We start from the raw sequence: 12,770 nt of genomic DNA, 5'->3' as shown, positions 1-12,770 counted from the left end.
AGGCTAGTTAAGGGGGAACAGGGGTTATCCATTGTGATCATGACTCATGACATCATTGTGCTGTCCGCTGATTGATAGGGAGCCCAGATTTAATGCTGTCCGTGCCTTAACAGAACTATGGTGGAGCAAAGCAAAGGTCTGTTGAAAATGCCGTCCCACTGCTTGGATCGGTCTGGGTCAGGTCACCTTCCAGTATATTCAGATAGAGTTTGCCGTATCTTCCTGGTGTGCTGTGCTCTGCATGATTGGAGCAGGCAATGAATGAAGTGATGTCCTGGATGCTGAGGAATTGGGGGAATGGGAGCAATCTTCCCATAAGGAGGATAAAGACACTGGAGAGGAGGAAGCTGATTTGTCTATGGCAGACCTCAGCTGCCTTGGACACCAAACACCAGGCAGAACTTAATTGAGACCTGCTTCCAGTAGAGAAGAGTTCAGTACAGCAGGCAGTTGTTAAATGTTTCATTTTTTGGTCATGATTTCAAAATTTGGTTATAGGGCCTCTGTTGGCTTTGTTTTGTTTCCTCACATAAATAAAAGCTCATGATTGTCTTTGTATTTGCCTGATTGTTGTTTATATTTGATAATCCTAACTAAATAATGACAATCCGTGGTTCAACATTGATCAGTGGTGTCAGGGTAGCACTGAACTAAAGGATGGTTAGATGGCTTTGTGGGCTGAGGCGCCATAACATCACCAGTGGGAGTGAACATTTGTTTACTATCACTTGTCTGACTGCATGGTGGCCTTTCAAAATGGCATGGGTGCAAGTTTTGCCAGTCTTTTGGTGGAGAGCGGGTGAGTTGTTCCAGGAAGGATGCTTGATAAGGTAGAGCAGAAATCAGACATTAGAGATGTCACAGAGGCAAGTAGGCAATTAGTACAGCAGGTTTGGTGAAAGAACAGTCTCACCAATCCAACCAAAAAACTCGACATGGCCAAAAAATACAAGATTCAGCCTTGAGGTTTTCACACCTTTCTATGTCCTCACTCCACCCTCTCAAACTTGGACTCAAAGGTTTAGTGAGATGGGGCCAGATTCAAATATTGAATCTGCTTTATTGCATAGACATCAGTGAACATATAAATTAACCAAAGTAAATTGTATTTATTTGTCTCCGTCTCCCTTCCTATCTCACAAGAATAGAAGAAAGTAATCAACTGAGACTATATCCTTTTAATGATCAACTTACTTACTTTGCATAACACAACTTTATCAAATTACTCATGCTTCAAGAAAAACATCATCAAAAATAAATACATTCAAAATATCACAACAGCAAGTTTAGAGTGAATACAAGAATACAGCAATACTATACAGAAAACATTTTAACTTATTCTAATTTGTTAATTATAATAGCAAATTATAAATTAATTATAAACACATATTACAAACTGAAAGTCTTGAAAAAATGTAGCACCGTTCACAACATTCAAGACATCCCAAAGCACTTTAGAGCTTAGGACTGCGCTTGTCAAATACGGTCATTGTGTTAATGTAGAAAACACAGTAATGTGATATTGATCATATAACCTGTTTTAGTGATTTCAGTTGAAAGAGAAACATTGACCAGGAAAACTGGGATAACTCCCTGGCTTTTGGGATGTTTTGGAGAAAGTGAGGACTGTAGATGCTGGAGATCAGAGTCGAAGAGTGTGGTGCTGGAAAAGCACAGCAGGTCAGGCAGCAAGCGAGGAGTGCTCCTTGGATGCTGCCTGACTGGGTGTTTTTTTAGATTAGATTACTTACAGTGTGGAAACAGGCCCTTCGGCCCAACAAGCCCACACCGCCCCGCCGATGCGCAACCCACCCATACCCCTACATGTACCCCTTACCTAACACTACGGGCAATTTAGCATGGCCAATTCACCTGACCTGCACATCTTTGGACTGTGGGAGGAAACCGGAGCACCCGGAGGAAACCCACGCAGACACGGGGAGAACGTGCAAACTCCACACAGTCGGTCGCCTGAGGCGGGAACTGAACCCGGGTCTCTGGCGCTGTGAGGCAGAGGTGTTCTTTTCCAGCACCACACTCTTTGATTTATGGGATGTTTTGGTACATCTGACTAAGCAAGCAAGGTTTCAATTTACCATGTAATCCAAAAGTCAGCATATCTAACAGCGTAGAACTCCCTCAGCAATTACCTGGGAGTGTCAACCTAACTAGAGTTTGGTCCTTGGGTGTCTGGAATGGAAATTGAACCCACAAACATCTGACTCAGGGGCACAAACACCACCTGATTTTTAAACTCTTTCTCCATGGGATGTGAATGGTGCTGGCTAGGCCAACATTTATTGCTCATCCCTAATTGCCCTTGAGAAGATAGAGGTGAACTGCTTTTTTGAATACAACTGAATGGTTTTTTCAGAAGTCAGTCAATGGTGAGTTAAATTGCTATGAATCTGAAGTCAAAAATAATCCACACTGAAGACAACTGATCTCCTCCATTAAAGGACATCAGGGTTTAATACAATTCAGGTTCATTATTACAGATACAAGTTTTCCATGCTAGATTTTCATTCATTAATTGAATTTCAACTCCCTGACACCCATGATCAGGTCTAAATTGAAACCACCAGATTAAGTCCAGCTCTCTGAAGCACCAAGTCAGCAACATCACTACCACACTATCTTACCAAAAGCTGAGCCACAAATGTTATTGTGATGTTTAATGCAATAAAAACAAGACTGAGTTTGCATATTCCTTATGCATTTGACAAGATATTCACCAGAATACAATTAAATGGAAATACAGCAGACATCCTATAGTGAGGCAAAAACTTCAGTTCTGAGGAAGGGTCACTCAACCCAAAACATTAACTCTGATGTCTCTCCACAGATGCTGCCAGACCCGCTGAACTTTTTCAGCAATTAATGTCTTTGTTTCTGACTTATAGCATCCACAGGTCTTTCAGCTTTTGTAGACTGCAGTGAGGTCCACGTCTGTCAGTTAGGCAGCAGGTTTCAGTTGAAGCTTTGACTTGTGACAATATTATTCTTCTTCACTGGCATATGGTATCTGAGCATCTTCCAGAAATTTGAGGATGGGGGGAAAGATTTATTTCCTTTCCACGTTATCTCTGGTAACACTGTGATGGCTTTTTTAACATTTTCAGGCAGATCCACTATGTCAGGTAGAGAGTGGAATTTTATCAAAATCACTTTGGTTTTATAATTATCAAGCATGCTGCTGACTCCTGTCTGCAGTTCAAAAATCCTTGAATCATTCCGGGCAATATAATTTGGGCTGAGGACTATTATTACTCTCCTGCTTCGTTTTATGCATGAAATAACATCTTCTGTGTAAACTGCAGAAAGAAAAGAATCAATTAAACATATCATTCTTTCATGTACGACAATGTAAAGTTTATATAATTCTTGACTACAGTATATGCACTTTTTAAAAATTTTTAACAGAAGAGAATAAAAGTTGATTAAGCTTAGGTGGAGCCTGGCTCACATAAGATTCTAGGAGGTAAAAACAATGACTGCAGATGCTGGAAACCAGATTCTGGATTAGTGGTGCTGGAAGAGCACAGCAGTTCAGGCAGCATCCAAGGAGCAGCGAAATCGACGTTTCGGGCAATCTCTCCACGTTTCAGGCTTTATTCCTGATGAAGGGCTTTTGCCCGAAGCGTCGATTTCGCTGCTCCTTGGATGCTGCCTGAACTGCTGTTCTCTTCCAGCACCACTAATCCAGAATCACATAAGATTCTGTTTAATCGTCACAATGTTGCTGTGTAATGCTAAGGCAGATTAAAAGAAGATAACTCCACAGATGAGTTCCATCACTATTTTTCACTTAAGAACCAAAGAGCTGACATCACTCAGGCTTTTCTCCCAGCTTATTTCATGTTCATAACAAACCGAAGATTCATAGTGACCTAGTGTGTCTTCTGAACTATAATTTCCAACTTTAAACATACCATTAATAGGAGCAACATAGCTAAGGATGAATAGTTACCTTCCTATTGGAATAATTCACTTCAAAAACAACACAAGATGTCACTTTGCGCATCTGTTGTTTCTGCTATATGTAAATATACTGCATTACTAGGCATTATTGTCCAAGTTAAAATTATAAAATCATGAGGGGCATGGATAGGGTAAATAGACAAAGTCTTTTCCTTGGGGTTGGGGAATCCAGAGCTAGAGGGCATAGGTTTAGGATGAGAGGGGAAAGATATAAAAGGGACCTAAGTGGCAACTTTTTCACACAGACAGTGGTGTGTATGGAATGAGCTGCCAGAGGAAGTGGTGGAGGCTGGTACAATTGCAACATTTAAAAGGCACATGGGTGGGTAAATTAATAGGAAGGGTTTAGAGGGATATGGGCCAAGTGCTGACAAATGGGACTAGATTGGGTTGGAATATCTGGTCGGCATGGACGAGTTGGACCAAAGGGTCTGTTTCCATACATCTCTAAGTGCTGGACATCTCTATGACTCTATGAGTCAATAAATTTAAATTCGATGTACACAAAATAAAAAGAAAGTATCACAAAAAAAAGGTTTAAATAATAATACAAAAAGAGATTTAATTCACTCTAAGTAAGGTTAAACGTAGTACAGCAAACAAGAATGAATTCTAAGCATTGATTTACATTAAGAACTGTTTTTTATATTCTTCTTATCTGTTCATACAATTGAAGATTGAATCCACCTTCCCCACCAGGATCATATTAGCAATAAATCAGGGCTGTTTAGCTTCTCAAGTGATTTGTAGTTCCAGAGTTAATTTTAATTTACTACAGCAAAAGCTGCATGTTTTTAATTATTGCTGTTTCCATTTCTACTTTATTATTTGGATTTTAAGATCATACATATGTAATAATTTAGTCCATGATAATCTCATTAGCAATTCTGAGGACTAACTGTGCAAAGAATATATTAGATTAATTACAATGTGGAAACAGGCCCTTCGGCCCAACAAGTCCACACCGACCTGCTGAAACACGACCCATCCCCCTACATTTACTCCTTCACCTAACACTACAAGCAATTTAGCATGGCCAATTCACTTAGCCTGCACATTTTTGGATTGTGGAAGGAAACCGAAGCAGACCCACGGAGAACGTGCAAACTCCACACAGTCACCTGAGGCAGGAATTGAACCCCGGTCTCTGGCGCTGTGAGGCAGCAGTGCTAACCACTGTGCCACCGTGCCACCCACAGATATACTCAGATAATAGTTTAAGAAGAGGGAAATTGCTGACACATTGCTCCCACCAGACATATGTAATTTCACAAATGCTCATAGGTACAACATTTTGCTACAAAGAAGATGGCGAGACAGTATTAAATAAGGGCCAAAGTTTCCTCTAAAGTTGCGTGGCTGCTCTGAGGGTTACATCAATTGGAAGTTAATGCTGCAGACAAAAATAAAATTAGCAGGAATGCTGATGTAGGGTACTATTCTAAATGATGTGCAGGAGCATAGACACCTGGTTGTTAAACATGGCAGAACAGATAGAGACAGCAGTTAAAGAAGCATACAGTATTATGGGTTTCAATGATAGAGGCAAAAGCAAGAAGGTAAGCTGAACTCATGTTGAACTTACTTTTTAACTGCAGTATTAATGTGGGTGACACACTTTCGGAAGGATGTGAATGCGTTGGAGAGTGCAGAAGAGAGTTATGAGAATGGTTTCAGGGATGAGAAATTTATCTTATGAGGTAATATTGGATAACTTGGAACTCTTTCCTTGGAGAGGAGATTTGATGGAAATTTTCAAAATCACAAGGGGTCAGGATAGAATATATAGGAAGAAATAGTTTTCACTCAAATATGGATTTAGAAACACAAGGCAAAGATTTAGTGTTGTGTGAAAGAAACAAATGTGAGGTGAGAAAAATGCGTTCTCACGTAGTGAGTAGTTAGGGTCTGGAAAACACTCCCTGGAAATGTGGTCACAGCATTCAAAGGGCATTAAATGATTATTTAAAAAGAAACATCATGCAAGGTTACAGGGAAAAGGCAGTAGATTGGCACTAAGCCAATTGCTCAGGGAGCCAGTGTAGCACATGATGAGCTGAATGGTCTTCTTCTGCACAGTAACAATCTATGGTTCATGGTGTTATAACAGTTGTCATAGTCCCAAAGGGCCACATAGCTGCTCTCTTATTAGGGAGAAATGACTGGTAGTGGTGTAACCTGAGGGTCAACCCAACCTCAGGCATGGGACAAGGTCAAGAGGGCAAGACCTTCATTGTGACTTTAACCAGTGTACGAGTTGAGCCTGTGCTCTTGGTGTGACTCTGCATTGCAAACCAGCCATCCACCAACTGAGCTAACCAATTTCCACAGTCCCATTCTGCTGCGGTAACCATTTATGCTTCCTCAAGGTCAATCTTTTGCTTCTAAATTGTTGTGTAAGTATATCCTTTTGCTTAGTACTATTGTGCTCTGTTTTATTTCAGTTCTCTGATGTCATCTGTCTAATTGCAGATCTTCCTCTTTGTTCTTGCCTTCATATTTTTGCCTTTTCCCTCTTCATTCTCTAGCTTAAATTCGTAAATCTCAGTTCTAAGAAAGGTCACTGATCTGAAATTTTAACTTTGTTTCTCCATAAACATTGCTGAGTACACCTAATATTTCTAATCACAACTTTGTACCATTGACCCTAAACACTGTGCTTGTGACGAATAAAAAAAGGACTTAATGAGACTTTCACAGTAAACAATAAACTTATTATAATGATTACATTGAACATGAGCCCTCCAGCATTTCTCCGGAATGGTCTAAATAGCTTTGGCAACCAGCATAGAGTTAATGGTCCAAAATGTGTGCAGGTTCCATTTAGCACAAAATCAACAAAATGCTCCCAGAATTTCCTGAATGCCAGTTGCGAGAAAATAAGGTTACATCTCGGTTTCTCTGCAAAGCTATTAGCATAATCCGTAATGTAAAATCTCACATGAAGCACCCTAATCAAGCAGCATAATTAATCATGGAACAAGACATTAGCAGAACATTCTTCAACTGACTGATTTAATGCTCTTGACCTTACTTTTTACTTGGTTTCAATTGACTGTTTTGATCCATCCTTGGTAGAGATAAGACTGTGCTGAAAATGTGTTGCTGGAAAAGCGCAGCAGGTCAGGCAGCATCCAAGGAACAGGAGAATCGACGTTTCGGGCATGAACCCTTCTTCAGGAATGAGGAAAGTGTGTCCAGCAGGCTAAGATAAAAGATAGGGGAGGGACTTGGGGGAGAGGCGTTGGAAATGCGATAGGTGGAAGGAGGTCAAGGTGAGGGTGATAGGCCGGAGTGGGGGTGGGGAGGAAGAGGTCAGGAATAAGATTGCAGGTTAGGAAGGTGGTGCTGAGTTCGAGGGATTTGACTGAGACAAGGTGGGGGGAGGGGAAATGAGGAAACTGGAGAAATCTGTGTTCATCCCTTGTGATTGGAGGGTTCCTAGACGGAAGATGAGGCGCTCTTCCTCCAACCGTCGTGTTGCTATGGTCTGGCGATGGAGGAATCCAAAGACCTGCATGTCCTTGGTGGAGTGGGGGTGGGAGTTGAAGTTTTGAGCCACGGGGTGGTTGGGTTGGTTGGTCCGGGTGTCCCAGAGGTGTTCTTTGAAACGTTCTGCAAGTAGGGAGGCGCCTACTTGTGGAACTTTTCAGAGAACACCTCTGGGACACCCGGACCAACCAACCCAACCACCCCGTGGCTCAACACTTCAACTCCCCCTCCAACCACAAGGGATGAACACAGATTTCTCCAGTTTCCTCATTTTCCCTTCTCCCACCTTGTCTCAGTCCCAACCTTCGAATTCAGCACCACCTTCCTAAGCTGCAATCTTCTTCCTGACCTCTCCGCCCCCACCCCACTCCGGCCTATCGTCCTCACCTTGACCTCCTTCCACCTATCGCATTTCCAACGCCCCTCCCCCCAGTCCCTCCTCCCTACCTTTTATCTTAGCCGGCTGGACACACTTTCCTCATTCCTGAAGAAGGGGTCATACCCGAAACGTCGATTCTCCTGTTCCTTGGATGCTGCCTGACCTGCTGCGCTTTTCCAGCAACACATTTTCAGCTCTGATCTCCAGCATCTGCAGTCCTCACTTTCTCCTTGAAGAGTTAAGACTGTGACATGCAGTCAATTGAATCCACACCAGCATTTTCTACTCAACTAAATTTTTTAACAATTTAAACTGAATTGCAAGTAATTTAAAGTGTTTGTAGCAGCAGCAAGAGAAACAGAACATGATCAGTATTTAGTTAACTGTTCATCGATCTAAGTATTGATGAATAATGTTATGTGAAATCAGCAGAAACTCACCATTCCAACTTTGAAAGGACTTCCTTGTGAGTGAGGATTTCTTTGGTGGTAAATGAACTTTTTGAATTAACATAAAAGAACAGGTACTCCAGTGGGTACAATGCACTTATATCTTGTGTTCAACTGCACATAGATTACATTAATGTCTAGGAGGAAATTGTGCAAAATCCCCACATCAAGTGCTTCCCCTGTTTGAAAATTTTATAACGTGTATTTTTCTTTACTTCCCAACTGATCTACATATTTCCACCATTTCTGATGTTATATTAGAATTCCAGAACTTGTTGTTTTTATTTAATATTCATATAACAATTCCTGGTACTAATCCTGGTGGAACTGCAATCACATATTAGGTAAATACATCTTCCAAATAATATTAAAAATTATTAGGAACTGAGCTGTTTTCACACTGAAATCCAAAATTCTGAATTGAGCTTTATTTAATGCACGTTAAGCTACATTACTAATGCAGGTAAAAACAATGACTGCAGATACTGGAAACCGGATTCTGGATTAGTGGTGCTGGAAGAGCACAGCAGTTCAGGCAGCATCCGAGGAGCAGTAAAATTGACGTTTCGGGCAAAAGCCCTTCATCAGGAATAAAGACAGAGAGCCTGAAGGGTAGAGAGATGAGCTAGAGGAGGGTGGGGTTGGGGAGAAAGTAGCAAAGAGTACAATAGGTGAGTGGGGAAGGGGATGAAGGTGATAGGTCAGGGAGGAGGGTGGATTGGATAGGTGGAAAAGAATATAGGCAGGTAGGCAAGTCATTGGGACAGTGCTGAGCTGGAAGTTTGGAACGAGGGTGAGGTGGGGGAAGGGGAAATGAGGAAACTGTTGAAGTCCACATTGATGCCCTGGGGTGGAAGTGTTCCGAGGCGGAAGATGAGGCGTTCTTCCTCCAGGCGTCTGGTGGTGAGGGAGCAGCAGTGAAGGAGGCCCAGGACCTCCATGTCCTCAGCAATGTTGGGCCACAGGGCGGTGTGGTTGATTGGTGCAGGTGTCCCAGAGATGTTCCCTAAAGCGCTCTGCTAGGAGGCGTCCAGTCGCCCCAGTGTAGAGGAGACCGCATCGGGAGCAATGGATACAATAAATGATATTAGTGGATGTGCAGGTAAAACTTTGATGGATGTGGAAGGCTCCTTTAGGGCCTTCGATGGAGGTGAGGGAGGAGGTGTGGGCGCAGGTTTTACAATTCCTGCGGTGGCAGGGAATGTGCCAGAATGGGAGGGTGGGTTGTAGGTTGTCGTGGACCTGACCAGGTAGTCACGGAGGGAACGGTCTTTGCGGAAGGCTGAAAGGGGTAGGGAGGGAAATATATCCCTGGTGGTGGGGTCTTTTTGGAGGTGGCGGAAATGTCGGCGGATGATTTGGTTTATGCGAAGGTTGGTAGGGTGGAGGGTGAGCACCAGGGGCGTTCTGTCCTTGTTATGGTTGGAGGGGTGGGGTCTGAGGGCGGAGGTGCTGGATGTGGACGAGATGCATTGGAGGGCATCTTTAACCACGTGGGAAGGGAAATTGCGGTCTCTAAAGAAGGAGGCCATCTGGTGTGTTCTGTGGTGGAACTGGTCCTCCTGGGAGCAGATACGGTGGAGGCGGAGGAATTGGGAATACAGGATGGCATTTTTGCAAGAGGTAGGGTGAGAAGAGTTGTAATCCAGCTAGCTGTGGGAGTCGGTGGGTTTGTAAAAAATGTCAGTGTCAAGTCGGTCGCCATTAATGGAGATGGAGAGGTCCAGGAAGGGGAGGGAGGCATCAGAGATGGTCCATGTAAATTTAAGGTCAGGGTGGAATGTGTTGGTGAAGTTGATGAATTGCTCAACGTCCTCGCGGGAGCACAAGGTGGCGCCAATGCAGTCATCAATGTAGCAGAGGAAGAGGTGGGGAGTGGTGCCGGTGTAATTATGGAAGATTGACTGTTCTACGTAGCCAACAAAGAGACAGGCATAGCTGGGGCCCATACGTGTGCCCATGGCTACCCCTTTGGTCTGGAGGAAGTGGGAGGATTCGAAGGAGAAATTGTTAAGGGTAAGGACCAGTTCGGCCAAACGAATGAGAGTGTCGGTGGAAGGGTACTGTTGGGAACGTCGGGAGAGGAAAAAAATGGAGGGCTTGGAGGCCCTGGTCATGACGGATGGAGGTGTAGAGGGATTGGATATCCATGGTGAAGATGAGGCGTAGGGGGCCGGGGAAACAGAAGTTTTGGAGGAGGTGGAGGACGTGGGTGGTGTCTCAAACGTATGTAGGGAGTTCCTGCATTACGGGGGATAGGACAGTGTCGAGGTAGGTAGAAATGAGTTCAGTGGGGCAGGAGCATGCTGAGACAATGGGTCGGCCAGGGTGGTCAGGCTTGTAGATCTTGGGAAGGAGGTAGAACCGGGCAGTGCGGAGTTCCCGGACTATGAGGTTGGAAGCTGTGGGTGGGAGATCTCCTGAGGTGATGAGGTTCTGTATGGTCTGGGAGATGATGGTTTGGTGATGGGGATGGGGTCATGGTCGAGGAGGCGGTAGGAAGAGGTGTCCTCAAGTTGGTGTTTGGCTTCAGCGGTGTAGAGTCTACCACTGCGCCCCCTTTATCTGCTGGCTTGATGGTGAGGTTGGGATTGGAGCAGAGGGATTGGAGGGCTGCGCGTTGTGAGGGTGAGAGGTTGGAGTGGGGGAGGGGGGGGTAGACAGATTGAGGCGGTTAATGTCCCGGCGGCAGTTGGAAATGAAGTGGTCGAGGGCAGATAATAGGCCAGCGCGGGGTGTCCAGGTGCATGCAGTGTGTTGGAGGTGGGCGAAGGGGTCCTCGGATTGTGGGCGGGAGTCATGATTGTGAAAGTAAGCTCGGAGGCGGAGGCGACGGAAGAAGTGTTCGACATCACAGCGTGTATTAAATTCATTGATGCGTGGACGGAGGGGGATGAAGGTGAGTCCTTTGCTGAGGACTGATCGTTCGTCCTCAGTGGGGGGAAAGGTCTGGCGAGATGGTGAAAACTCGGCAGGGCTGGGAGCTGGGATCTGATGTGGGTGTGGAGCTGGGAGTGGGGGCAGAGCCGGTAACTGGAGTGGGTGTGGTGGTAGGGGAATGGGGGTGGAGTCATGAGCAGGTGTGGTGTTCCCCTCAGGGTTCTGGGGGCCGGGAATGGTGACAGTGGGATCAGTGCGGGGGCGTGTCAGCAGAATGCAGGTGAGTGGCGTTGGTGGGGGTGGAAGTGGTGGCAGACACTGCAGTAGGGGTGGCAGAAGTCACTGAGCGTGTGACATCAGTGATGATGTGAGGGGCAGAAGTGATGTCACATGTGATGCATGAGGAATTGTGAGGGGTGGAAGTGGCTGTGGGAGTGGCCATGATGTGGGCGGAAGTGATATCATCAATCAGCGGGGTGGGGTGGCAGCTGCACCAGCCGCATGGCTAATGGCGTCTGAGCAGTTCCAGATGCCGGGGGAATCTTCTGGAATGTTTGAGGAGCACTGGTTATGGAGGTGGGTAGATAAAAGTTTGTTGTACTTACAGTTTTTGATGTTTGAGATGGAGTTGAAATACTGTTTGTTGAGAGTATGAATTCTCCTGAGGATGTAGTACAGAGTGGGTCCTTTGCAATTCTGAGAGAGTGTGGCCCTCAGCTGAGGCAGGGCTGACTTTAGAGAGGTTAGGTGCCGGCGCATTGCTCCACCATTAGATGGAGCAGAGGATCTTGAAGGAGAACTGTTACTGGTGTTTTTGAATCTGTAGTCTGTACTGTTTGTCCTGTTCGGGTCTGAACTCTGCTGGTTTAAAGGTGGTCCGGAGTCCATGTGGGATGAGTTGGTTACGGAGGCAGGCACTGAGGAAGCAAATGTGGCTGTGGCAGCAAGTTTGTTTCAGGACATGGTTGAAGAGCTTCAGGGCAGAGGAAATGACCTGGGAGTTGCAGTGGGAGAGGGACTCCCTGAGTTTCTTGTAGAGAGAGGAGGAAAACTTCTTCAAGGCAGGCATCCTTGCAAGAGGATTCGCAGTAGGGTTAAAATCAACGAGGTAAAAACAATGACTGCAGATGCTGGAAATCAGATTCTGGATTAGTGGTGCTGGAAGAGCACAGCAGTTCAGGCAGCATCCGAGGAGCAGTGAATCGACATTTCGGGCAAAAGCCCTTCATCAGGAATAAAGGCAGAGAGCCTGAAGGGTGAAGAGGTAAGCTAGAGGAGGGTGGGGGTGGGGAGAAAGTAGCAAAGAGTACAATAGGTGAGTGGGGGAGGGGATGAAGGTGATAGGTCAGGGAGGAGGGTGGAGTGGATAGGTGGAAAAGAAGATAGGCAGGGAGGACAAGTCATGGGACAGTGCTGAGCTGGAAGTTTGGAACGAGGGTGAGGTGGGGGAAGGGGAAATGAGGAAACTGTTGAAGTCCACATTGATGCCCTGGGGTTGAAGTGTTCCGAGGTGGAAGATGAGGCGTTCTTCCTCTCGGCATCTGCAGCCAGTTGCAAATGTCCTGGGGAGTTTTTCTCAAGTGAAAAAA

At 45.1% G+C, this 12,770-nt stretch overlaps 1 protein-coding gene across 1 annotated transcript in view; it reads right to left on the bottom strand.

Annotated features, from left to right (window-relative positions):
* Nucleotides 1–1,122: 1,122 nt before the first annotated feature.
* Nucleotides 1,123–12,770, bottom strand: part of LOC122550655 (interleukin-18 receptor accessory protein-like) — an 86,358-nt gene continuing 74,710 nt past the window's right edge. The window contains exon 11 of the mRNA XM_043691733.2: nucleotides 1,123–3,314. Within this exon, the coding sequence (XP_043547668.2) occupies nucleotides 2,971–3,314 (344 nt within the window). The 3' untranslated portion in view covers nucleotides 1,123–2,970. The remainder of the gene's footprint in view (nucleotides 3,315–12,770) is intronic.

The sequence above is a fragment of the Chiloscyllium plagiosum genome, unplaced genomic scaffold, assembly GCF_037043375.1.
Source record: "Chiloscyllium plagiosum isolate Xiang-an unplaced genomic scaffold, Cpla_swu_hap1 HiC_scaffold_6, whole genome shotgun sequence".
Classification (NCBI taxonomy): Eukaryota; Metazoa; Chordata; class Chondrichthyes; order Orectolobiformes; family Hemiscylliidae; genus Chiloscyllium; species Chiloscyllium plagiosum.
Note: the sequence above shows the minus strand (reverse complement) of the source record. Positions and strands in the feature narration are given on the sequence as shown.